We start from the raw sequence: 24,311 nt of genomic DNA, 5'->3' as shown, positions 1-24,311 counted from the left end.
ATGTGAGAATCTGTGTCAAAGAACAACCACAGAAATTTCACCAAAAAAAATGACAAGCAACAAACTTTAAAATCAAAACTTTAAACTCTTCAAATTCTTATTTTTTAAATAAAAGATTTATCTTTAGCTTATGCACATGAGTATTAGTCTGCATGGATGCTTGCACCACATCCATGCCTGCTTTGTGGGGAGGACAGAAGAAGATGCTGGAATCCCCAGAACTGGAGTTATAGACATTATGAGCCACTATGTAAGTGCTGGGACCTGAACCCTAGCCCTCTGCCAGTGCTCTTTAACAACTGAGCCATCTCTTCCAGCCTCTAAATTCTTCTTCAAATATCCATGTAACATTTCATGTCAATGTATATGGGAGAAGCTATGGGGAATGGCCTTCAGAAGTGAAAGTTAGGAAAGGTGGATCCTGTGTTTGCAGGTAGGTCCAGTTTAACTCCGTAGTCTGTGGTTTTAATGAGAGCATGGATGTTGTAATGTCATATTTAAAAAATAACTGCACTGGGTGTAATGGCACATGCCTTTAATCCCAGCAACTGGGAAGTAGAATTAAGCAGGTCTATGAGTTCTAGGCCAGCCTGGTCTACATAGTTAGTTCCTGGCCAGCCACAGCTACATGAGCCCTTGTCTCATAGAATAAAATAAAGTGTAAATTCGGTGTGGTGGCTGACACCTCCAATCAAAGCAGGAAGATTGCCGTAAGTGTAGGCCAGCCTGCATTGTAGAGTGAGACCTTGTCTCAAAAAAACCAAATTCACACATATACTATAGTCAATATAAACAAAATATTTTAATGACTTTGTACTGTTTTGCAGCACAAAATGTTTTCACAGCCAGCATGTGTACCCTTATATTAATATTAAAAATTCAAGTTAGAGGGATTTTATATGATGATATAGTGACATCCTGTGGCTATGTGCTGTCATTACTGCTTTAGTTTTAACTTCAGTTTCAAAACTGACCACCAGAGGGCAGCATTGATCTTTATGCGGGCTTTGTTTTCTGGCCTGACTATGAAAGCTGGAGCAAAATTCCACCTGTTCAGTTAAAACTGCAGAAAACCAAGCCCATTTGTAATGTCATAGATAAATACACACACACATATGCACACAAAATTATATATGCATAAAATCCTCTTCCTATTGTTTCTGTGCAATCTGAAGCAATATAGCAAAATTATTAAGTGCCAGGCTCTTAACCCACTCTCCCTGAATTCCAGTCATGACCCCATCATTCACTAACTATGTGACCTTAGTCAAGCCACATATGGGCTTAGTCAGTTTTTCCGCATGTAAAGTGAAGTTCAGAATTGTCTCTGTGTCTTAGGGTTGTTGTGAAAAATAAATAATACATTTTCAGTGCCACGTGTGAGGACGTGCACAGTAATTGGTAATTATGAAATTGCTCCTGACCCCAGACTGTCCTTTTAAAAGATACATACTGATAATACCTCCTGCTGGGAATGATAAGCATGATAAATGGAGAGAGACCTTTGCGATTACTGCTAAGTGGACGAAAGAAATTTCAGTGATGGGGCTCAGCAGTTAGGAGCACTGGCTGCTCCTTCAGAGGACCCAGGTTCGATTCCCAGCACCCACATGGCAGCTCACAATCATCTGTTACTCTGGCCTTGGGGAATCTGACGCCCCTTTTTGGCCTCCATTGGCAGGCACTGCATGCACGTGGCGCAAAGACATACATGCAGACGAAATACTCAGACATAGAAAGATAGCAAATATTGCTCAAAAATATTTTAAGAAAGACATTTCAGTGGTCAGTATGTAAAGGAACTTACAATCTTAGAGGTTCAAGTTCAATCCCCTAAATTTATGTAAAGGGGGAAGGAAAGAATGGGCTCCCTCTGCAGGCACTTAACGAAGGTGGGGGGGGGATACATGTGCCTAGGATTTCTCTATGTACGTACCCAAGAGAAAAGAAAAATATTTCCACTTAATGGTCTTTGTTGTTGTTTTTCGAGATGTTGTTTCTCTATGTAGCTGTGGCTGTCCTTGAACTTGCTTAGTAGACCAGGCTGGCCTCACCTTAGAGAGTCACCTTAGCCTGCCTCCCGAGTGCTGGGACTAAAGGTGTGCGCTACTACCTCCTGGCCCTCTTGAACATTTTAGGTGCAATTGCAGCTGCAGAGATGACTCAGTTTGTAAAATGCTTACTTTCAGGCATGGATATCTGAGTTTATCTCCCAGAACACACATAAAAAGACTGAGCACAGTGGCGTGCTCTTGTAATTTCAGCCATTGTGAGGCAGAGACAAGAGGGTCCCCAAGGCTCACAAGCTACCATTCTAGACAGATTCTGGTTCAGTGAGAAACCCCATATCAAAAAAAAAAAGGTGGATAGTGATTGAGGATGACACTGATCTTCTTGTCTCTGTGCGCGCGCACACACACACACACACACACACACACACACACACACGAGCATATATGCACACAAGTGCCCAGAGAATCCTTTTACATAAATAAAAAGGAATAAAGTGCCCATGAATGATGGGACAAAAATGAATCTTGGAAATATAATGGTAAGTGAAACAAGGTAAATACTAAAGGCCACATACTGCATGATTCTAGTTATATGTGTCCAGGAAAGGCAGGCTACAGAAAACGAAAGCAGATCTGTGGTTACCTAGGCATAGGAGCAAAGGGGTACCAAGAGTAATTTTTAACAAGGGATAGAATTTGCTTGTGGGGAAAACAAATATTATTTTGGGAAGGGAGGCTGGTAAAAATTAACCTACGCATACTGGCTTTGGGGGGGGAGCGCTGGCCTGCTTGGATGCTCACCTTTCTGGACCTGGATGGAGGGGGGAGGAACTTGGACTTCCCACAGGGCAGGGAACCCTGACTGCTCTCTGGACAGGAGAGGGAGGGAGAGTGGAGGGGGGAGGGGGGTAAATGGGAGGCGGGGAGGAAGCGGAAATTTTTAATAAAAAAAAATTTTGTGAGTATACCAAAATACTCTAAATCATACATTTTATGAGAGTAAATATGACAGGTGAATTATGCCAGAATTAAGCTATTATAAAAATGACTGTCATGTAGTAACCGTTACTTAAGAGAAGTAATTTTATTCATTAATATCTCAACTTTTAAACTCTGTATTCCAGAGTAGCGTCCTGAATAAATGGTGAGCAGGCACCCAGAGGGAGGGATGATGGGAAAAGCAGAGATCTGAACTCTCAAGGAAGTAGAGGGACTGGAGTGCAGGGAAGTTAGAAACCCCCTTTCCAAAGGAAAGAAAATGCGAGCCCATAAGGGGGCTCCATAAGGGAGAGAAATGTCATCTACTTTGTAGTTTTCAGGGAGCCAGCCTGCATTATCATTCATATCAGGGACCAGAACAGCTCATGAATGTTCTGGCATTTAGAAGTGGCAGTCCTGGAGAAAAGGGAGCTTTGTAGTTACTAGACAGATGGAGAGAAAGGAGAAACACACAGGCCACAGCCACGGCTATGTGAGTCTGGCTGGAAAGGTTGAAGGCACTAGCCTGTGGAGGATGCACCCATCTAGAGGGTTCTAATTGTTAATCTCTGGGTCAATGCATTTAGGTCAGTTCTTACAGGTGGGATCAATTTAAAGGATTAGAAGTGTCACTCTAAATCCTAATCCGGATTTTGGTGTAGGGACGCTGGAGTGGTTTCCCAAAGGTTCACTATACCTCACAATCATTTACTCTTTCAATGAAAGTTGTCAACAGACTGGAGTCCTTAGCAGGATTATGACAGCCTGGAAGATGTGCAGAAATGGATGCGTTGGAGTAGCTGTGCCTGAGATCTGCATGCACAGGTTGTCCACTGAAGATAAGTGAATAGTGAATTACATGGTAAGTAGTTGGTAAGTCTTGTTTATAGGAGAGATTGTGATAGGAGAGATTGTGATGGGAGAAGAAAAACAGCCCACGTACGAGCTCAGACACTGCCGGAGGTATGTTACTTTTACTGTGATACGTGGTATAAAAGAAGGAGAGGAAAGAAAGGGAGAGAAAGAATGAGAGGATGGAGAAAGAGAGAGAGAGAGAGACAGAGAGAGAGAGACAGAGAGAGAGAGAGAGAGAGAGAGAGAGAGAGAGAGAGAGAGAGAGAGAGACTTGAAGATGCTTTTAAATCAAGATCTGGATTTAAAAACTGTCTTCCAAGCTTTCATTTACTTTCTCTCATGATTCTTTTTTATTTCTTCCTGATGTTGTCTTAGCCAAGCTGTTAACTTGATTCAGGCTATAACTGTGAAGATCAATCATCCGGAGAAGTCCCCAGCGTGACAAGCTGAGATGAGGAGCCATTTCCCTCAGCTCTATCTGTCACATTCTCTCCTTGGGTATGTTCAGCATATTGGGAAGGCAATCTGAGAGGAAATGGTGCATTCCTACGTGCTAAGCATAGTTGGAGGAAGCTTGACCCCCATACAGATCTTCACACCTGAGTTACCAAGGAGTTACCTAGGCAACAACCCCAGAACTGTAGGGTTGGTAGTGTTCTAGTTCCAAAATTTCATAACTTCAGATTTCATTTTATTTATGTCTATACTTCCCATTAACCCTAGGGGACCTTCCGGCAGGTTTGTTTAGAAGGCTATAGACACAGGCCTTTTACACAAGAGTGTTATAATTTGTCTTTAAATCAAAACCAACAGGTGAAGGTGTCCTTCCTTACTTCCTCCTTCCTTACTTCCTCCTCCTTCTTATGTCCACTTTCCCCTTTCCATCCCTCCTTTAACTCCTCTATTCATTTTTTTTTAAAGAATAAGTTTTTCTCCGGTAAAGCCTTGAGCTGCGGAATCAAGATGAAATACGATAGCAACACAGGCAATTGTGGTTCTCCGGGGAGACCTAGCAGAGCCAGTAGCGCTTAATGCGTGACATACGTGCCAGGAAGAGTGAGAGGGTAGATCTTCAGCTTGGCGGAGCATTCACTCTGCAGTTAATGAAGGAAAAGAGCAGCAGTAACGGGGGGAGGGGGGGATAGGCAAGGGACATTTTCTGACCAGTGGCTAGAGGAAGAGCCTATGTTATAAGTGCATATAAACTTTGAAATTGCTTCCAGAAATGCAAATGTTTTAGAATTTAAGATGGGTCAGGCACTGTGCTTGGGAAGAGTGGCCTGGATTATCCCATTAGAATGCCAGGCTTATACTAGAAAGGCTAGCTGGTGGCTTTGAGTTGCAAGCTCTAATTTTCCTCTTCAAAGCGTGGGTGCTCTTCACCTACCTGCACTTTAGGTTTGAAAGTACTGCAAATTTGACTCTTTGGGCACAAACGTGCCTGTACCTCTATTTCCAGCACTGTTCTCTTGAGCGGAGTGGGAGAAGGCATCAAATGTCTTCATTCTTCACATATCCATGCAAATGATTTGAAGAGAGGTTTCTATGGAGTTGTTGGGCTCTCTATTAATGGAGAGGCCAGCGAGAACTGAGAAAAAAATGGGACTGCAAATTTCACTTTGTGGATCATTTTGAAAAGTGAATACTGACTCAGGTCTAAAGTAGGGCCTTTTCGATGTGAAAATGGCTTATTACAGCTGTTTTTTCTCTTCACTAATTGCTCAACAAATATTTAGTGAGCATTTACTATGATTCAGACACAGTGCAAAGTGCTTAGGTTCTAAGTGTGTGTTTAGGAGTAATAATGGTAAGTGGTGGCTTTAGGAATCCAGGCTTTCAGCATAGTCTAACTCACACTGAAGGAGAGAGTAGGCTTCACATGGGAGGTCCTTGATCAAGGACTCTAAATCGAAATTAAGAAACTGGATCTGAGCCAGGCAGTGGTGGTGCACACCTTTAATCCCAGCACTTGGGAGGCAGAGGCAGGCGAATCTCTGTGAGTTTGAGGCCAGCCTGGTGTACAAGAGCTAGTTCCAGGACAGGCTCCAAAACTACAGAGAAACCCTGTCTCGAAAAACCAAAAACCAAACCAAACCAAACCAAACCAAAACAAAACAAAAAAACCCGGATCCAGTGGGAAAGAGTTGGGGATGAAACTGAGGAAGAAGCCTTTTAAAGGTGGTCTAGCAAGAAATTTTAACAGTGGAGTGGTTTGGAATAACTTTCTGGAAGAAACATGGAAGCAAGGATCACTGTATGCCAGAGAAGAAAGATAATTGAAGAGCTCAAAGTCAAGGTTAGGGCAAAGAAGGGAGCAATTTGTTGCCTGTTGCATGTTGAGTCACTAGTAGAGCTGGACCCAGAGACCTGGCCTTCTGATTGCCAGCATGATCCACTTTGCGAGCAGCAGGGAAGAACCCGTGTTATGGAAAGTCAGTTGTGTGCTTAGCATTATAACTTATTTAACCAGCTCTCTTCAAAAGATTATAGATTATATTTAAGCCCATTTTTCAGATGAAGAAATTGAGCACTGGGGGATGTGCTTCTGAGACTTCCATTCCCGAACAGCAGTGTAGGCTTGGGATATAGTGCAGCTTAAGTAGTGACCCCCATTTCCACTTTTGCAACAGTGTGCTTCAAGTCAGGTTATGGCAGAGCTAGGATTAAACACAAACTGTAGGTTCCTTCTATTTAGATAGCGAATTTTTCATTGTTCCTTCCAATGTGCTTTGTTTCTCTACCTCTTTACCTAATTTATTCTTTCATGGAGAGGGGAGGACTAAGGAGGTCTTAAACCACAAATGAGCCAATAAAATTCAATTTGAGTAGAATAGAAGGTATAATGAGGTGATCTCAATTATTTTATGGATTAGGGGATATGTATAAGCTTTCTATCACGGTGTTTATCAACTGGGGTGTAAATCCTCGGTCTACCATGGTGCACCCCCAGGCGAGTTGTTCTTTCTCTGCATTTCTTCCTCATCTATAATTAATTGTGACAGCAGGTACTTCTAAGAGCTATAATGAATTCTTTAAATTAAGTTGTTATTAAAATGAGATAATATATGCAACGGGTATAACCTACTGCTTTTCACATACTAAGAATGCAGTACATTTTAGCCTTTATTATTCTGGGTGCTGATTTCTAATTTAAATGTACAGGTTATGGAAAAGAACTCATAAGACTGGTGTATTTGTGTTAGAAGAACCAGTTGTTTGTCTTCCATAGTCCATTTTGCGTTGCTATGACAACATATCTGCGGCTTAGTACTTTTAAAAAGAAAGATGCTTGTTAAGTTCACAGCTTGGAAAATAGGAAATTCAAGATCTGGCAGCTGCATCCATTGTGGATCTCATGGTACACTGTAACATTTCAGGTGACATAGAACAATAGGAACGCATATAAGAGATCACGTGGCATGAAACACCAGGGACTCACTCTATAAGAATACACTCATCCTCCCAAGAGCTCATTCATCCCTGTGTAAACACCAGGTTCCCCCCGAAGCTGGCCCATCTCTCTTAAAGGGCTACTCACCTCTTAAATGTCCTACCACAGCACTATTACACTGGGGATGACGTTTCATCATAAATTTTATAATGTACAAGCCGCATATGAATGATGGCAACTGCTTCACCTAATTTCTGGTCGGTTCACCACATGGATTGCTTTTATTGTCCATTCCTGGTGGTCGAAAGGGTGAGGCCCTGTGAGCTAGGAGTTGTATAATTCAATATCTTCATCGCAAAATGTACTTGAAACAGGGACCCCCTCACACACAATGGAAAATCCTGGAATGGGAAGAAGGTGGGAGAAGAAGCGTGTGGCTGTTTGCTAGATCTCAGCTTGTAGCCCACGCCTTATACTTTGTGTCTGACCCTCATGCTTCCACAACAGTGTGCAGATTGGTTGTGGGTTTTTATGGAAGAGAAATAAGACCACATTGTCTTTCAAAGTCTTGTAATGAATGTGAGATCTTCAGGCATGTGGCCATTCCAGAAGCACCCCTAAAGCAGTTGGGAGCTTCTCTTTCCTACCCTCGTACCCCTCAGTGTTTGGCATGTTACTTTTAGAACTGCTTCCTTTCCCACATTGTCCCCCCTCCCCCCACTGTCATTTAGAACAGCTTGCTCTGGTGTGTGAATATTAGTCACAGTAGTTTGGTGGGTCTTTAAAATCTACCAGGTGTGCCCCAATTAGGCTTTCTCACAAAATTAGGGCTTGGAGCCAGGATAACATCCAACAGGGCTACCACAGGCAAAATGATTACAGTTAATAAAACAATAATAGCATGGCCTGATCAGTGCACAGCTGTGCTGATTATCAGCCCCGAGGAGAGCCAAGCCATTATTTTGACATTTTATTCAAGCAAGTATTTATTAATCAGTATCATTTCTCTTGATCGATTCATGTTTCCTTATATATAGCTCTCTTTTAAATTTTCCTTTGAGACAGGGTTTCAGTCTTTACACTGGATGCTGGGCTGAGCTCTCTGCAGTCTGAATTTTCGAAATGTTGTGATTACAGTAGTGAGCAATTAATTCTATCTACTGAAGGCATTCATGGTCTTGGGCCAACTTGAACGTTCTTTATCCATTTTGCATACATTCATCTGATTTTCTTTGCTGAGAACTTGGCTTCAGGAATTCCTAGTCCAGTGGGATCTCTTCTCCACACAGCTGCCCTTGTCACGGCTTATTCCCTGTGACATTCTGTAAGCACAGAGGCATCAGTCAGTCCTGTATGTGTATCTCAGCCAGAAACATAGAGAGCTTTGGGTGAAAGGAATCCCTTCTCTCACAGTTATGGATATGAGTGCACTGAACTCAACCTGGGAGGGTTAACTAAGGTAGCACGAAGTGGAGGAACACTTCAATTGCTTCTTGAAGGTAGAGTTCATCAAAAGAGGTTGGACTCTTGCGAGACTGCATTGTTTCATAAGTGATTTTCCCCAGAGGCTTCAGACTCATGTAACAAAACTTTTTACTCTGGTTGACAGGCACTCAGAAACACCACTGTCCATCTCCAGAGGGCAGAGTAACCCTCCAGTATCTCATCGTTAGCTTCCTGGAAGGCAGCAAGGCTATGTTCCTCAGACCCTGGCCTTTTTCTCACCTTTTGTCCTGGTTTGCCATTTCCAGTAGACTGTCAGGACACCATGGCCTTGCATCCTCCAAGTTCCAGCAATATGTGTGCCTCCTGGCCCTAGTGTCTCTCCTGCGGTGGACGCAAGCACTCCCCTACAAGATAGGGGTCATAGGCCCCTGGACGTGTGATCCATTCTTCTCAAAGGCCCTGCCTGATGTTGCTGCTGGTTTAGCAATTGAACGAATCAGCCGGGATGTGGAATTTGACAGGAGTTACTCCTTCGAATATGTGATTCTTAATGAAGACTGCCGGACTTCCAAAGCCCTCTCCAGTTTTATTTCCCACCAGCAGATGGCCTCAGGATTTGTTGGCCCTGCCAACCCTGGCTACTGCGAAGCAGCCTCACTCCTGGGAAACAGCTGGGACAAAGGGATTTTCTCTTGGGCTTGTGTGAATCATGAATTAGATAACAAACAGAGCTACCCGACCTTCTCTCGGACACTCCCTTCTCCTATCCGGGTGCTTGTAACTGTCATGAAGTATTTCCAGTGGGCTCACGCTGGGGTCGTTTCCTCAGATGAAGACATTTGGGTGCAAACAGCCAGTCGAGTCTCAAGTGCTCTTCAGAGCCACGGTCTACCTGTAGGGGTCATCCTGAGCACAGGACAAGACAGCCACAGCGTTCAGAAAGCTCTGCGGCAGATTCGCCAGGCAGACAGAATTCGCAGTGAGTGCTTGCACCCCGCCGGAGGTTTAAATGTGGTTTAAGCATGACAGTCTCTAAAAGGTTTTCTGCCTTCATACCCTAGGCTGGCACATTGCTCCCTACTTCTTTATGTGCATACCCTCTTTCATGGCTACTCAAACCCCAAGAATGTGGCTTCAGTGGAGTCAATTGTAAAAACTTTCCAGGGATTTTAATGCTCTTGTGTACCAGCACCTGAGCTCTGTCCGTGGTGTAGAAGAAAGACATCAAGAGTACGGTAGCCAGACAGTTATCCAGAGAACCGTAGCAGTTTCAGGCTAACCACAGCAATGTGCTCTTGGGATTTCATTTTTAAAATGTCTGTCTTTTTTTTTTTTTTGCCCTTTGTCCAAGTCATTTGTTCATAGATGCCCAGTCCCTGCATCGTCACATCTCACTCAGAACCCATCTTATCTCGAGTGCTAAAGTCCATCTCTTCCCTTCCTCCTAAAGTGGCATTCTTCTCCCTGCAGCTTGCAGCTCGTTGGTATGGAAGGCACTTGGGTGATGAGCATGCTTTCTGTTAATATGGCTCTCATTGCAAGGGAAGCTCTGTGCTCAGAAAGGATTCTTGCCGAGGAAAGGGGCAAAATGTGCAAGAGAGGACTTGACTCAGCGAAGCTGCAATTACACCCAGGATTTGAGTTGATCTGGGGAGGGAACGCTCCTCATTCTCTAGAATCAGATCTTTGTTTTTTTTTTTTTTTCTTACGTTTTTGACCCTTCGTTTTAATATTTTCTTTTCTATCCTCTTTGTTTCTTAAAAATAAATCTCTTCTTTACCTACTCTGGAAGTGGCAGTGATATATGGGAACAATGCTTATTGTCAAACTGGAGCCACTTCATCACTTCAGGACCTGGAGCTCAGAAACCCCTTCTTAACTGATTGCTTCTAGAGTTAGAGCTGACTCCATTCCTTTTCTTAACATAACAATGGACTTGCTAGAGAATAGTCCATCTTAGGCCTGGCTTTTAACCAGAATCCATTTTAAAATTCAAGTGTCTCCACTATTGGGCCTTATTTATGATCATTGCTGGAAGAAGGCCTGAGGTGTTAGTTCCAGGATCTACAGTATTTATTCCTGGGGTCTGTAAGCTCCAGTTTATAAAATCTTAAGGGATAGGCTGTTGGAGAAAGGTTGCTTGTTGGTTTCTGGCCACCCGGCTAGCTTAGACCCAAAATAATCACACAGAAACTGTATTAATTAAATTACTGCTTGGCCCATTAGCTCTAGCTTCTTATTGGCTAACTCATATTAATTTAACCCATTTCTATTAATCTGTATATTGCCACGTGGCTGTGACTTACCGGGTAAAGTTCCCAGTATATGTCTCTGGTGGCAGCTCCATGGTATCTCTCTGACTCTGCCCTTCTTTCTCCCAGCATACAACCTAGCTTTCTCTGCCTAGTTCTGTTCTGTCCTTGCCATAGGCTCAAAGCAGTCAAAGCAACACATAGACAGAAGGACCTCCCCACCATTTCCCCTTTTCTGTTTAAACAAAGAGGAAGGTTTTAACTTTAATATTAGTAAAATTACATATAACAAAACAGTTATCAAGCAAGAATTACAGTTACAATATTTATATCTACTTTATCTTTTATCATAACTAAGGAAAACTATATCTATTCTTCAACTCCATCAAAGAGTCCAGAAAGATATAATATTACTTAAGTAAACAGGAAGTACATTGTAAGCAACTTCCAAAATTCTAGAATTGACAGAGACATCTCACTACCTGGACAGTCACTCAAAGTTCTTCTGTAACGTTGGAGCATCTATCTTTGGCCTACAGGCCCACAGTATCCAGCAGACTTTTCCATGAAATGGGAAATTTCAAGGACAGTTCCACCTATATTGGCAGTTTGTCAGTCACATTTTCTTCTGTGTCCTGCAGAATGTCTGGCAGACTCTTTCATGGAGCAAGAAAAGCCGCTATGTAACAAGGATAGCAGTAGCAGGTAGAAGAGGAGGTGAATCTCTATGCTTCAGGATTATTTTCTTTGTTTTTCTGACAAATATAAGCAAACTCAGATGAGATGTCCCAGGACCTCACTGACATGAGTCACAGAAACTGAGTTGTAAATGGGGCTGTAGACCAGGTTTGATTACAAGTATCTCTGTGTAGAACAAGCAAAGGAGTATGTAGTTCCCACAACTGGTGCAATTAAGTGTTGGGATTTGAGTCTGTGCCAGCCAGTAGGTGACGTATGGCAGTAGTTCAGAAGAGGAATGAGTGTTAAAGAAAATAGGTCTGGTTAGGTTGTGAAACCAAGAGCTCCAAACATAGTAACCCAAGATGGAAGTTCTTCACAGGATACTAAAGTGACTCAATAGTACTTAGTTTTTCATAGAAGAACACTTTGTAACACAGAATACAGTGGGAAGGGACCTCTTCTTTTGAGCAGATCTGGTAAGAGTTGGAAGGTTGTTTCATAGTAACAGTCATGACACTCCTGTGTGATAGTGGATGTGGGGCTGTGGAACTAGTGGTGGTAGGTAATAGGAATGGAGGGAAGAGAAGAGCAGACTCTAGTCCATGTGCCGCTTCTGTTCCTTATAAATTAGTGTTTCCAATTAGGTCATATTACTGGTGCATGATTGGTGTTAAGAGGAAGTATCTTTCTCAGAAATGAGTCTGAATCATGTTTACACAGTACAAAGGCAATGGCCAATTAAACAGTAAAGTAACAATAATATAGCTCCAGACTTTTGGAAGGGGGAACAACAAAGGCTTTATTGTTTGGTCACAGAGGCAACAAAAGAAACCTAAGTCATTTTACCTTACACATAAGCAGGCTCTGCAGTTTCCAAGGTATGTACACATTGACCATCTCATTTCTCACTATTTTCCAGGAGTTAGGTTTTATTGTTTTTCTTCTTCGAAGTTTACAATACCTGTGAGGCTCACAAAAGCAAGTAGATAGGTGTAGACATCATGAGCACCAAATGATAGGGGCAATAAAGCCTCAGAGTAGGGGGATTCAGCCTTTTCAAGGTTATCAACTCATTTCGTTTCAATCTTGAAATGCTTGCCAGTTATCTTTATTTCTAACAAAGTCAAGTGGAGGTATTAATCAAAAACAAAGACCACAAAGTCAAGTGGAGGTATTAATCAAAGACAAAGACACGATCAGGAATAATGTGTGAGATTATGTAGGTTTTGCCCTGTGTCTGGGAACCTAGCAGAGTGGATATGGGGGTCCAAATTCCATCCACTCTCTGCTCCTCCAACCTTGAGCCCTGCTGGAGGTTTTTGTCCCTTGACACAAAGGAGAGCATTCAGTGGCCATGCAAAGCACCTGAGGGATTGTGTCCACCCAAAAGGGGTTCCTTTTCTCATTCCTACAAAGGCCAGCAGGAGGCCTTACCTCTAGCTCCTAAGAGGACTTTTCAAATGACTGTTTCAACCCCTCCTGTCTTCTTTGTTTGAAATCCTTCCATTTGAGTTTACCTGCTTGTCCACCATTTGGGGTTTCCTTTAAATCTTTCCAAATTGGAATTGCTTTATTGTGGCAGTCCAAATAGCTTTCTCTTGTTCTCCTCAAATTAGATACAGTTTCTTCTATTTTTATAGCCAGGGTCTGACCAGCTTCTTTCCATTGATTATATCCTTGCACATAAAAGAATAGCTGATAATTCCTAATATTTATTGAGAATTTATTATATCCTAGGCATTTTGAAGGGACTTTACGTGGACTGTCTCATTCAATTCGTTCAATGCCCCTATAAAATAAGACTCAGCACTATTTTCCATTTTTATGGGTAAGACCTCTGAGGCAGCAAGGTTAAACACTTGCCTAGTGTTACACAGCTAGTAAATGGGAGAGCTGAGATATATGTCTTCAGGTTTACCTGACGTAGTGGCTATCAAATCCAAGTGAGCAGCAGAATTTCCCGAAGGGCTTCTAAAAACACTTTGCTGAATTCCTTCTCTGAAGTTTTTGATTCAGAAAAGCTGGGGTGTGGTCCAGAATATGCATTTCTAGTAAGTTCCCAAGTGATGCTCACCCTGCTGACCCACGGACTATACCTTGATAACTGATCTGTGAAAGGGACTTGACTGCTTCCTCTCTGCTTGAGATGTGCTCCTAAAACACAAGCGCTGGAGAGGCTGTGCTCTCTGCATCATGTATGATTCAGCCCTTCCTTTTCTTGACTGCTTCCTCTCTGCTTGAGATGTGCTCCTAAAACACAAGCGCTGGAGAGGCTGTGTTCTCTGCATCATGTATGATTCAGCCCTTCCTTTTCTGTTATTCTCTTGATTCTAAGACCCACTGATGACTTCTTTTAAGTGCCCCCAGGTGTGTCAGGTGTAAGCCTTGTTTCCAACACGAATAACAGTGATATTGACAGTACTGTGGTAAATGCTACTAGTCCTGTGAGGGATTTTTGGTATACAATTTCCTATAGAAATATGTAAGTGTACATAAATATAAATGGTGAGAAGACCACTCGTCTTTATGAGCAGATCCACTGCCAGCATCGAAGACCCAGCACTAGAGGAAACCTCTAAACTTATTTTATGTGTCTGGGTGTTTTGTCTGCATGTCTGACTGTACACAATGTACATGCCTGGCGCCTGTAGAAGCCAGCAGATGGTGTCCGATCTCCAGGAACAGGAGTTATGGATGGTTGTAAACCACCATGTGGGTGCTGGGAATTGAACCTGCATCCTTTGGAAGAGCTGTCAGTGCTTTTAGCCACTAAGATGTCTCTCCAGCTGGAAACCTCTTAACATCTAGACCTTCCTCCACAATGTTAACGTCCTTTATGTGTCTGTCCTCCTGTGGTCTGCCCTGCCTTCAATATTAGCAAATCATTCAACCGAAATAGACTAAAAGGAAGGCCAGGGGAAGAAAAGGGCTAAAAGAAAAGGTCTAAAATGCAGGTGGAGGGTAGAATGCGGGTTTCTGTTAATTGAGCATTCACAAACATGAGTATGGCCCCAGAAGCTTTTTTAGCACAAGATGTGAAACCAGACCCCAGTTTTCTCCACAGAGGATTCTGTAGTCAGTGTATTTGTGAGAGATAGAGATCTGCTGGTTTATTATTACTATTATTAAGACAAGGCCTTTTGGTGTATCTCAGGCTAACCTTGGACTCATTATAGTCTAGGCTGGCCACGCACTTTAACACTTCATCAAGATCATCCTGCCCACGTCTTCCTAGTTCTGGGGATCATAGGCAGGCAGAACAGTGTCTGCAAGTTTTGCACTTTGGAGAATACAAATTATCTCTCGTAAGGAAGTAGAGGGTAGAGACTTTCCATATAGGAAGAGAAAGAAGGGTTGAGGAACCCAGGGACCGGCTTTCTCTAGGCTTTCATAGTATTCCTTTCTACAAACACGGAAGGTGGGAGCCACAGTCTGAAGATATGGCTGCTAGGCAGCTCAAGTGGAGTACCCAGATACCAGAGAAAGTGCTCATATCATTCTTCTAAGATATGACCTCTTGTGTGTGTGTGTGTGTGTGGGGGGGGGTGTTTTCTGGCTCTTGTTTTGGCTACAAAAGGGCTTGACTGTCCACAATCAAGATGGAAACTTACAAATTAATATTACTTGGTGACCACCTGTTGACCTAAACCTTGCCTAGGATTTCAGCTTTTTGTATACTAATCCTTTCCTGACAACAACTTAGAGGTCAAATCCCATTTTAATGAATGTAATTTTGAGATAATAAAAGCTATTTAGTGAAAACCATCTCATAGAACAGATGCATCCATAAAGCCTTGTGCACGAAGCACTCAATCTATTAAATTAAGATGCTGTTCTTTGAATTCAGTGTTTATGCTTTCCACTTGAATTGTCTTCAATGGCAAGTTCTTGCCCTGTACAAATAGAGGCCTGAGATCATTCCCTCTCAAAGTTTTCATTTTTTTTCATCTCAAAATGGGGCTAGATACTCTTAAATGGTCTTTCTAGTTTTGGAAATTTGGATCCTTTAAAAAATGTTATTTATATGCGGCAATGAGAAAAAAATAGAGGTTCAGATTTAGGGGCAAGATACTGGCACTTGGCATTAAATATAAGCTTGCTGGTGTCTCCTTACCCAAGAGTGTAACTGCCAATAGTTCTGCTTTCTTATTAATGCAAATCTGTCCTTGTCTCACACACCTCATGAAACCCTTAAACAAAAACATGAATGCAGACTTTTTATTCCCAGTAACTTGCTAGCATGGAGACATCCATCTAAACAAGTGTGTGTGTGTGTGTGTGTGTGTGTGTGTGTGTGTGTGTGTATCCAGGTGCAAAGATACTAGGACATGGTCTCTGACCCTAAGAAGACCACAGTTTCATCGAAGCTGTCATGTACAAATTAGGGCAATAAATACCATGGCTGGCATGATAGAAGCCAGTTTAGGGTACAGTGGTGGCTTGAAGTTGGTGTTAGCTGTGACTCTGAGTGCATGAAGCTTATTGGTTTTCAAGTATAACACCCATGAGAAAGAGAAAGCTAGAGAATTAGGTGGAAAGAATTAACAACAAAGGCCTCATCCAGTCCCCGAGGGGTACTCTGGAGCTGGGACAACTAGAATTGAGATAAAGAGTCTGGGGCTTCTTACCTCCATGCAGATTGTTCATTAGGTGTAGGCTGACTCAAAGAAAGGTTATGATGTGCTAATAATTGTTTTAGCAGCATCGGCCCAGGAATGAGAAAGCCCTGATTTGTAGTTTGCTGATTTCTGTAGAGTAAATCGCCTTCACTATGGCCAATTTCAAGCTAATAACATGTAGTTTACTGGCTTACAGTGGTCGGGAAAATGTAACCATAGGCTCAGTGTGAGTCAACCCCCGCAAGCTCCAGTTCACGGCTAAAGGCATGTGACCTTGTGAGAGGTGGCTCTCTTCAGTTGAGGTTAATTGCTGGTGAGGCATTAGCTACTCCACGCTAACATTCCCAGCAGCTAGAGGAGTGAGTGTGTCGGTCCTGAAGTGTGTGTCTGGGTGGCGCATCGGAATGGCTCCCACTGCAGTCACTGAGATATTTGAATCTTAACAAACACAAAGTACTTCATTCTATTTAATGTTTTCCATGCAGTAATTTCAATATCCCTTCAGGGAGTTAAATGGAACTGTGTTTAGTAACCTTGATCAAGTCAGTTTATCACGGCCTTTGCAGGAGAAATGCCAACACTGGCTTAACTTGCCAAGAATACTGATGAAATAGCCACTAACTAAAGCACATAGTTTAACTCACCCTGTCTCCCCCCACAACAGACCTTCCACTTGAGTCATTGGATCAAATGAATTCATGTGTGATGGTGTAATCAAACAGAGAGGGTGATGCCAGTTTTAATCTCTCTTCCTAAACCCAACTCTTGCCTTGTCAAACCTCTCTGGTACCATATTGTCCCATTCCACAGTATGTCCCATTCCACAACAACTGAAACTGAATTCTTTGTGTGGCTCATGAGATAGCTCCAAAGACCTCCTTAGGGCACTCAAAGGATGGTCTGAGTATTAGAATACATGTAGAGCCTCTGAAAGTATTTATTTTCCAGGATCTAATTGTCATTTAAAAACTCAAGTTTGGCCAAGTTGTATGTGGGTTTTGTGTGTGTATCTTTAATAGCCATCTTAAGCCAGCAGTGGTGGCGCATGCCTTTACACACAGCACTCAGGAGGCAGAGGCAGGTAGATTTCTGAGTTTGAGGCCAGCCTGGTCTACAGAGAGAGTTCCAGGATAACCAGAGCTTTGCAGAGAAACCCTGTCTCAAAAAACAAAAAAATCCACCTTAAAACTTCCTGAGTGGCTTATAATTGAGGGATGGCAGCTCTAGTTACAAAGCCAAACTTTCCAGGAGTATTTAGAGAGTGTAAAGAAAGCTTTGGAAAACACATGAAGCAATACGGTCATGCCAGAGACCACTCATTGAATGTAGTTAAGCACACTTAGTTCCTGAGATTAAAGGTTCCACAGAAGCATGTATAATTAATATTTACCAGTGGTGATAGGACTTTTGCTTTTCTTCAAGGAGCTCAGAATACTTGCCAGGCATTATCTAATTAAACTACTCAATGTACCTGTGAAACGCATTGGCATCTGCATTTTAAAGATGTGGGCACTGAAGCACAAGTGGGCTTAAACTGAGCTCATTTAGCATGCCAAGGACAAAATTGGATATAAGACTTTCAGTCTCATGATCGAGCCGCTATTCTTCAACCGTGGCCCCCTCTAATCCAGTCTATTCTAACATAACCTTGCCAAACAACATAGTTTCATAAGTCTGGGAAGAATTAAATTGAGTGCAAAGTAATTTCAATTATAGGGAATTTAGATTGAAAAAAATTGAACATATCATCCACAATATTAGTAGCATTTATGGATGAGAGTGTGTTAGTGCCAGTCATTGTTTATAATGGCTTTTGGTAAGAGCGGGGGACATTAGTCAAAATATGCTGGGTTGCATTTTTGTAATGAGCAGACAGCAATAAGCAATGGTGGCTGTGGGCCTCTCTCCCAATCTACCCTTTTGAGATTCAAGAGTAGATACTAGACTCATCTTATGGGTTTCCTCCTTAAATTATCACTCTCTCTTCATGAAGTATTGACATCTGAAGGCACAGTGAGGATAAGTCATTTACCCAGAAGTACACAGCTAAAACCTAGTGCTAGCAGGATATAAACTCAATAGACCTTTCAACCTCAGGGCCTCTTAGTTTTCTATCCCCAACTTAAGCTATTGTTCCAATCTAGGATTAGGCTCTGCAGCCTGTAGAAATGTCCTTCTTGCCTCTATACACAACTTTGAGTTCCCATTCATAACTCAGCCTTAACTTAGGACCTCAGGTTCTTTGTTTACCCGGTGAGCATAGGAAAAGAAATCATTTCTAAACGATTGGTTAGAACACATTTATGTATTTCCCTTGTTTGGTTTCTACCTCTATGTTTTGCTACCGTAACTTCTTTCCCCCTGGTTTCAGTAATCATCATGTGCATGCATTCCGCCTTGATTGGGGGAGAGACTCAGACACACTTCTTGGAATCGGCTCATGATCTGCAAATGACGGATGGCACTTACGTATTTGTCCCCTATGATGCACTGCTCTACAGTTTACCTTACCAGCACACCCCTTACCAGGTCCTGAAGAACAACCAAAAGCTCCGGGAAGCCTATGATGCTGTGTTGACTGTTACGGTGGAGTCCCATGGAAAGACCTTCTATGATGCCTATACAGAAGCAGCGACCAGGGGAGAAATTCCGGAGAAGCTGGATTCACACCAAGTAAGTGGAGACTCACAAGTTGTCGTAGGCTGACAACATAAAATGTGGGTAAAAGATGGCTTCCCCCCCCCCCCGCTTACTACATGTTCTGAGATATCCCTGTCAGATGAATAGCTGCCAACATTTTCTCCAATTCTGCCAGCTTTCTCTTCTCTCTGGTAACTAGAAACGAGGAAACAGAAACATATTTGTACATATGCTGGGGCTGTTCAAGGGGAGCTAATAAAATAGAAGTCTTTTTTGTGATCCAAGTTTGGAACAAATTCACCAGGAAGACAAGACAGTGGGCATTAACTATAAGCACCGAGGAAAGCTTGGGAGCAAGAGAGGTGGTCTTCCCCAGGGAGAACATACATACAAGGAACACTATTCAAATTGATCAGGTTCTCTTTATTATATGTACACACACACACACACACAGACACACACACACACAGACACAGACACACAGACACACACACACAGACACACACACACACACAGACACAGACACACAGACACACACACACAGACACACACACACACACACATATATATATATATATATATATGCATGTATGTATGATGTTAAAGTCACTTAAGGCCTGGAGAAATAAAAAGAAGTAGAAGGGGAAGAAAGTAGAGAAGTGGGTGGAGAGCAAAAATAGAAGAAGAACATATAGAAGAAAGAGGAAGACAGGAAAACAAAGGAGCTGTTTATGTTAGATAAATACACATGGAAGCTTCCTCTCCCCCTCCTTCCCTCCCTCCCTCCCTACTTTCCTTTTCTTTCTTTTTTCCTACCTCTACCCTCCTTCCTTCTTCCCTTCTTCCCTATCTCTTTCTCACTCCTCCCTCCCTCTCTTTCCCTCCCTTCCTTTCTTCCTACCTTCTTCTTCCGTGATCCCTCTTTCCTGATCCCCCCTTCTTTTCTTTCTGGACAAGGTCTCATTATAGCATATGCTAACCTGGAACTTGCAATTCTCTTGCTTCTACTTCCCAAATGTTAGAATTCCAGTTATGTGGACCAACTCTCAGCTCATATGGTAGTTTCTATAGGTTGGAAGTTAGACACAGACAGTAAGCATTTTCAAAAGTGGTTAGAATGGCCTGTGGATAAATTTCAAAGTTCAAGAATTTTTTCGCATATATTAGTGCTATTGAATCTCACTATAAATAATAGAGAACTCAACATGTGTTGTCCTAAGTAATTGTTACTTTGCAAAGTGTGAAACAGAGAGCTCTACTGGTGATCAACCCAGCAAATCAATAATGCCATCCAGTTTTTCACTGTTACCACTTTGCAAGTCATGCCATGCTAGCTTGCACTCATGAACTGGTTCTCCTTAAGGTCCTCAAATGAGTGCCACAGCTCCAGACATTGTACACAGGTATAGATATTCAGAAATGCAAAACAGGAATGTTCCTTTCTTGTATCTCTGTTCAAGATTGAGAAAATGTAGACTTTCCCTGATACCTTTACCTTCTTTGTTACAACTGTGGCTCCTACCAATGCCTGGTTCCATAATCTGGAGAGATGAATGAGGCTGTGTGATATAGTCTATAGTTGCCAGCAGAGTAGGCATAAAACTGAAATTCAGTTAGCAAAGAAGAAGGGAGATTGTGTCTAATTCTCACATCCCTCAAATGATATGCTGTTGATCCAGTTTTTATTTCTTTGTACTATTGATTATTTCTCTATGAACAAGCGATTCAGATAAAATTTAGGATTACATATGATTTCCTGCCTTGATGGCAAAGATTTCTCAGATTGTTTTTCTTTTAAGAAAACTGACTCACAAAAATACTGATAGTACTGCATTTGTTCTGTATCACTGCTGATATGTCTATTAGAAAACTGTCTTTTAGGAAATACGCACACCTGAAAACAAGTGCTCAATGTAGTCAGGAGTGACAGGAGTCCCTTACATTTCTCTCAAATCAGTCATTTTGTGTTGTGATTATACACAAATGATCAGGTTGTAAATTTTTGTGCCTTTGGAACCAATGAGACAGGATCATATAAATATAGTCTCCTTTAGTCATCTGATTGAAAAAAGAAGTGTGTGTGTGTGTATGTGTGTGTATGTGGTGTACATATATGTATACGAACACATATTTTCGTATAAAAATTCAGACCTTGCACTCTAGGTATCTGATTCAATTCCTTTGGACTTGTGCGAAACATAAGATAATTAACGCCAAAAAAAAGATGCCATTAGCTTGGTTGCTAGGCAGCCTGCACTCCGCTTTACACAATGAAATAGAGAGCAACAACAAAGCCTACAGAGCTTATTTTTCTAAAGAGCCTCCTTGGATGCTTTTCTGTTTTCACTTTTCAGGTGCACAGGCTAAACCCGTATAACTAAAGACTGTAAAGAATGATAGGAGGCGGGATAATTAGCCTCATGTCTCTCATGAGCAAAACCCCCATTTCAAAAATCTTCCTGTTTTAAAAGGTATTTTTGAAGGCAGCTGGTATAGCAGGAAGAGACTATAATGAGGATTAGGCAAACTTGGGTCTGGACCCTAGCTCTAGGTTCATCAGTGAAGACTTAGTTACAGTCCAGTAGGAGTAAGAAGTTGCATAACAGGATGACTGTAGATAACATGCATGCTTTTCAAAAAAGTAGAAGAAAGGCTTTTTAAATATTTTCATTATTAAATTATAGATTATATGAATGATGCCTTATTTATATTAGTAATATGATAAATACCTTATTTAAAAGCTAAAATACAAAGACTAAAACAAAGCAAATAAACTATCAAAGAGATGAATACACATAGATTTCAAAGTCAGGAAGGAGCCGGGCGGTGGTGGCGCACGCCTTTAATCCCAGTACTCGGGAGGCAGAGGCAGGCGGATCTCTGTGAGTTCGAGGCCAGCCTGGTCTACAAGAGCTAGTTCCAGGACAGGCTCTAAAAAAGCTGCAGAGAAACCCTGTCTCGAAAAACCAAAAAAAAAAAAAAAAAAAAAAAAAAAAGAAAAAAACAAAGTCAGGAAGGGCTGAGATTTAAAAATTTTTTTTTTATTAAAAATTTCCATCTCCTCCCCTCCTCCCACTTCCCTCCCTTTCGGGATCCTTGAGAAGATAATAAGAAGGTGAACCCAAAGAAAAACATATAGTAATCCTCCTGGATATTGGAAGTAGACACTATCGCCGGACAAAAATTGAGAACTTGAGGGTGGGGCGAGACGGGGCCAAGGGAAGATGGGGAGAGAAAAGCGTGAAGGGAGAATGGGGGGAGCTCGGAGGAATGGGATGCTTGAGATACAGGAAGGGTGGATATGGGAGCAGGGAAGCATATATGTTAATTTAGGGAGCCATCTGAGGGTTGTCAAGAGACTTTACTCTAGAGGGGTTCCCGGGTTTCCAGGGAGACCCCCCCAGCTAGTTCCTTGGGCAGCTGAGGAGAGGGAGCCTGAAAAGGCCAGTTCCTATAGCCATACTGATGAATTTCTTGCATATCACCATAGAACCTCCACCTGGCGATAGATGAAGAAAATGACTGAGCCCCACATTGGAGCACCGGACTGAGCTCCCAAGGTCCTGATGAGGAGCAGAAGGAGAGAGAACATGAGAAAGAAAGTCAGGACCGTGAGGGATGCATTCACCCATGTAGACGGTGGGACAGAACTAACGGGAGATCACCAACTCCAGTTGGAATGGGTCTGATGGAACATGAGACCAAACCGGACTCTCTGAATGTGGCCGACGGTGGAGGCTGACTGAGAAGCCAAGGACAAAGGCGCTGGGCTTTGATTCTTCTGCATGGACGGGCTCTGTGGGAGCCTTCTCAGCTTGGTTGATCACCTTCCTGGACCTGGGGGTAGTTGGGAGGACCTTGGTCTTAACATAGAGTAGGGAACCCCGATGGCTCCTTGGCCTGGAGAGGGAGGGAGGAGGTATGGGTGGAGGGGAGGGGAGGGGAGGGAAGGGGGAGGAGAAGGGGAGGAGATGGAAATTTTTAAATATAAAAAAATAAACCATATATAAAAAAATTTCCATCTCCTCTCCTTCTCCCACTTCCCTCCCCTCCCCTCCACCCACACCCTCACTCCCTCTCTCTCCAGGCCAAAGAGCAGTCAGGGTTCCCTACACTATGGGAAGTCCAAGGTCCTCCCAATTCCCCCCAGGTCCAGGAAGGTGAACATCCAAACTGACAAGCCTCCCACAGAGCCCGTCCATGCAGTAGAATCAAAGCCCAGTGCCATTGTCCTTGGCTTCTCAGTCAGCCTCCACCGTCAGTCACATTCAAAGAGTCCAGTTTGACCACATTCTCCTTCAGTCCCATTCTAACTGGCCTTGGTGATCTCCCATTAGATCTGTCCCACTGTCTCAGTGGGTGAACGCACCCCTCGCGGTCCTGACTTCCTTGCTCATGTCCTCCCTCCTTTTGCTCCTCATTAGGACCTTGGGAGCTCAGTCCAGTGCTCCAATGTGGGTCTCTGTCTCTATCTCCATCCATCACCAGATGAAGGTTCTATGGTAATATGCAAGATAATCATCAGTGTTGCTATAGAACAAGGCCAGTTGAGGCACCCTTTCCTCTGCTGCCCAAGGAACAAGCTGAGAATATCTCCTTGGACACCTGGGAACCCCTCTAGAGTCAAGTCTCTTGCCAACCCTAAAATGGCTCTTATAATTAAGATATATACTTCCCTGCTCCCATATCCCCCCTCCTCCATCCCAACCATCCCATTCCCTCAAGCTCTCCCCATCCTCTCTCCCTTCTCTCCCCTATCTCCCCTTATTCCAACCTTACCTCCACCCCCATGCTCCCAACCCCTGCCCTGCAATTTTGTCAATTCCCAATATCCAGGAAGATAACAATATGTTTTTCTTTGGGTTCACCTTCCTATTCAGCTTCTCTAGGATCACGAATTATAGGCTCTATGTCCTTTATTTACGGCTAGAATCCACTTATGAGTGAGTACATACCATATTTCTCTTTTTAAAATATTTATTTATTATGTATACAGTCAGCCAGAAGTGGGCACCAGACCTCATTACAGATGGTTGTGAGCCACCATGTGGTTGCTGGGAATTGAACTCAGGACCTTTGGAAGAGCAGGTAATGCTCTTACCACTGAGCCATCTCTCCAACCCCCCATATTCCTCTTTGTGGGTCTGGGTTACCTCACTCAGGATGGTGTTTTCTATTTCCATCCATTTGCATGCAAAATTCAAGATGTCATTGTTTTTTACAGCTGAGTAGTACTCTAAAGTGTATATGTGCCACAAATTCTTTATCCATTCTTCTATTGAGAGGCACCTAGGCTGTTTCCAGGTTCTGGCTATTACAAATAGTTCTGCTATGAACATAGTTGAACAAATACTTTTGTAGTATGATTGGGCATCTCTTGGGTATATTCCCAAGAGTGGAATTGCTGGGTCCTGTGGTAGGTTGACTCCCAGTTTCC

At 42.6% G+C, this 24,311-nt stretch overlaps 1 protein-coding gene and 1 pseudogene across 1 annotated transcript in view; both read left to right on the top strand.

Moving 5' to 3' along the window:
* LOC119804381 overlaps nt 1-8,909 on the top strand; it is a 32,925-nt pseudogene extending 24,016 nt beyond the window's left edge.
* Nucleotides 8,910-8,931: 22 nt separating this feature from the next.
* Gucy2f (guanylate cyclase 2F, retinal) overlaps nt 8,932-24,311 on the top strand; it is a 79,791-nt gene continuing 64,411 nt past the window's right edge. The window contains 2 exon segments of the mRNA XM_042054344.1: nt 8,932-9,661; nt 18,606-18,907. Of these exon segments, the coding sequence (XP_041910278.1) occupies nt 8,932-9,661; nt 18,606-18,907 (1,032 nt within the window).

The sequence above is a fragment of the Arvicola amphibius genome, chromosome X (genome assembly GCF_903992535.2).
Source record: "Arvicola amphibius chromosome X, mArvAmp1.2, whole genome shotgun sequence".
In the NCBI taxonomy this organism is placed as follows: Eukaryota; Metazoa; Chordata; class Mammalia; order Rodentia; family Cricetidae; genus Arvicola; species Arvicola amphibius.
The sequence above is the reverse complement of the archived record's forward strand: the minus strand, read 5'-3'. Positions and strand labels throughout refer to the sequence as shown.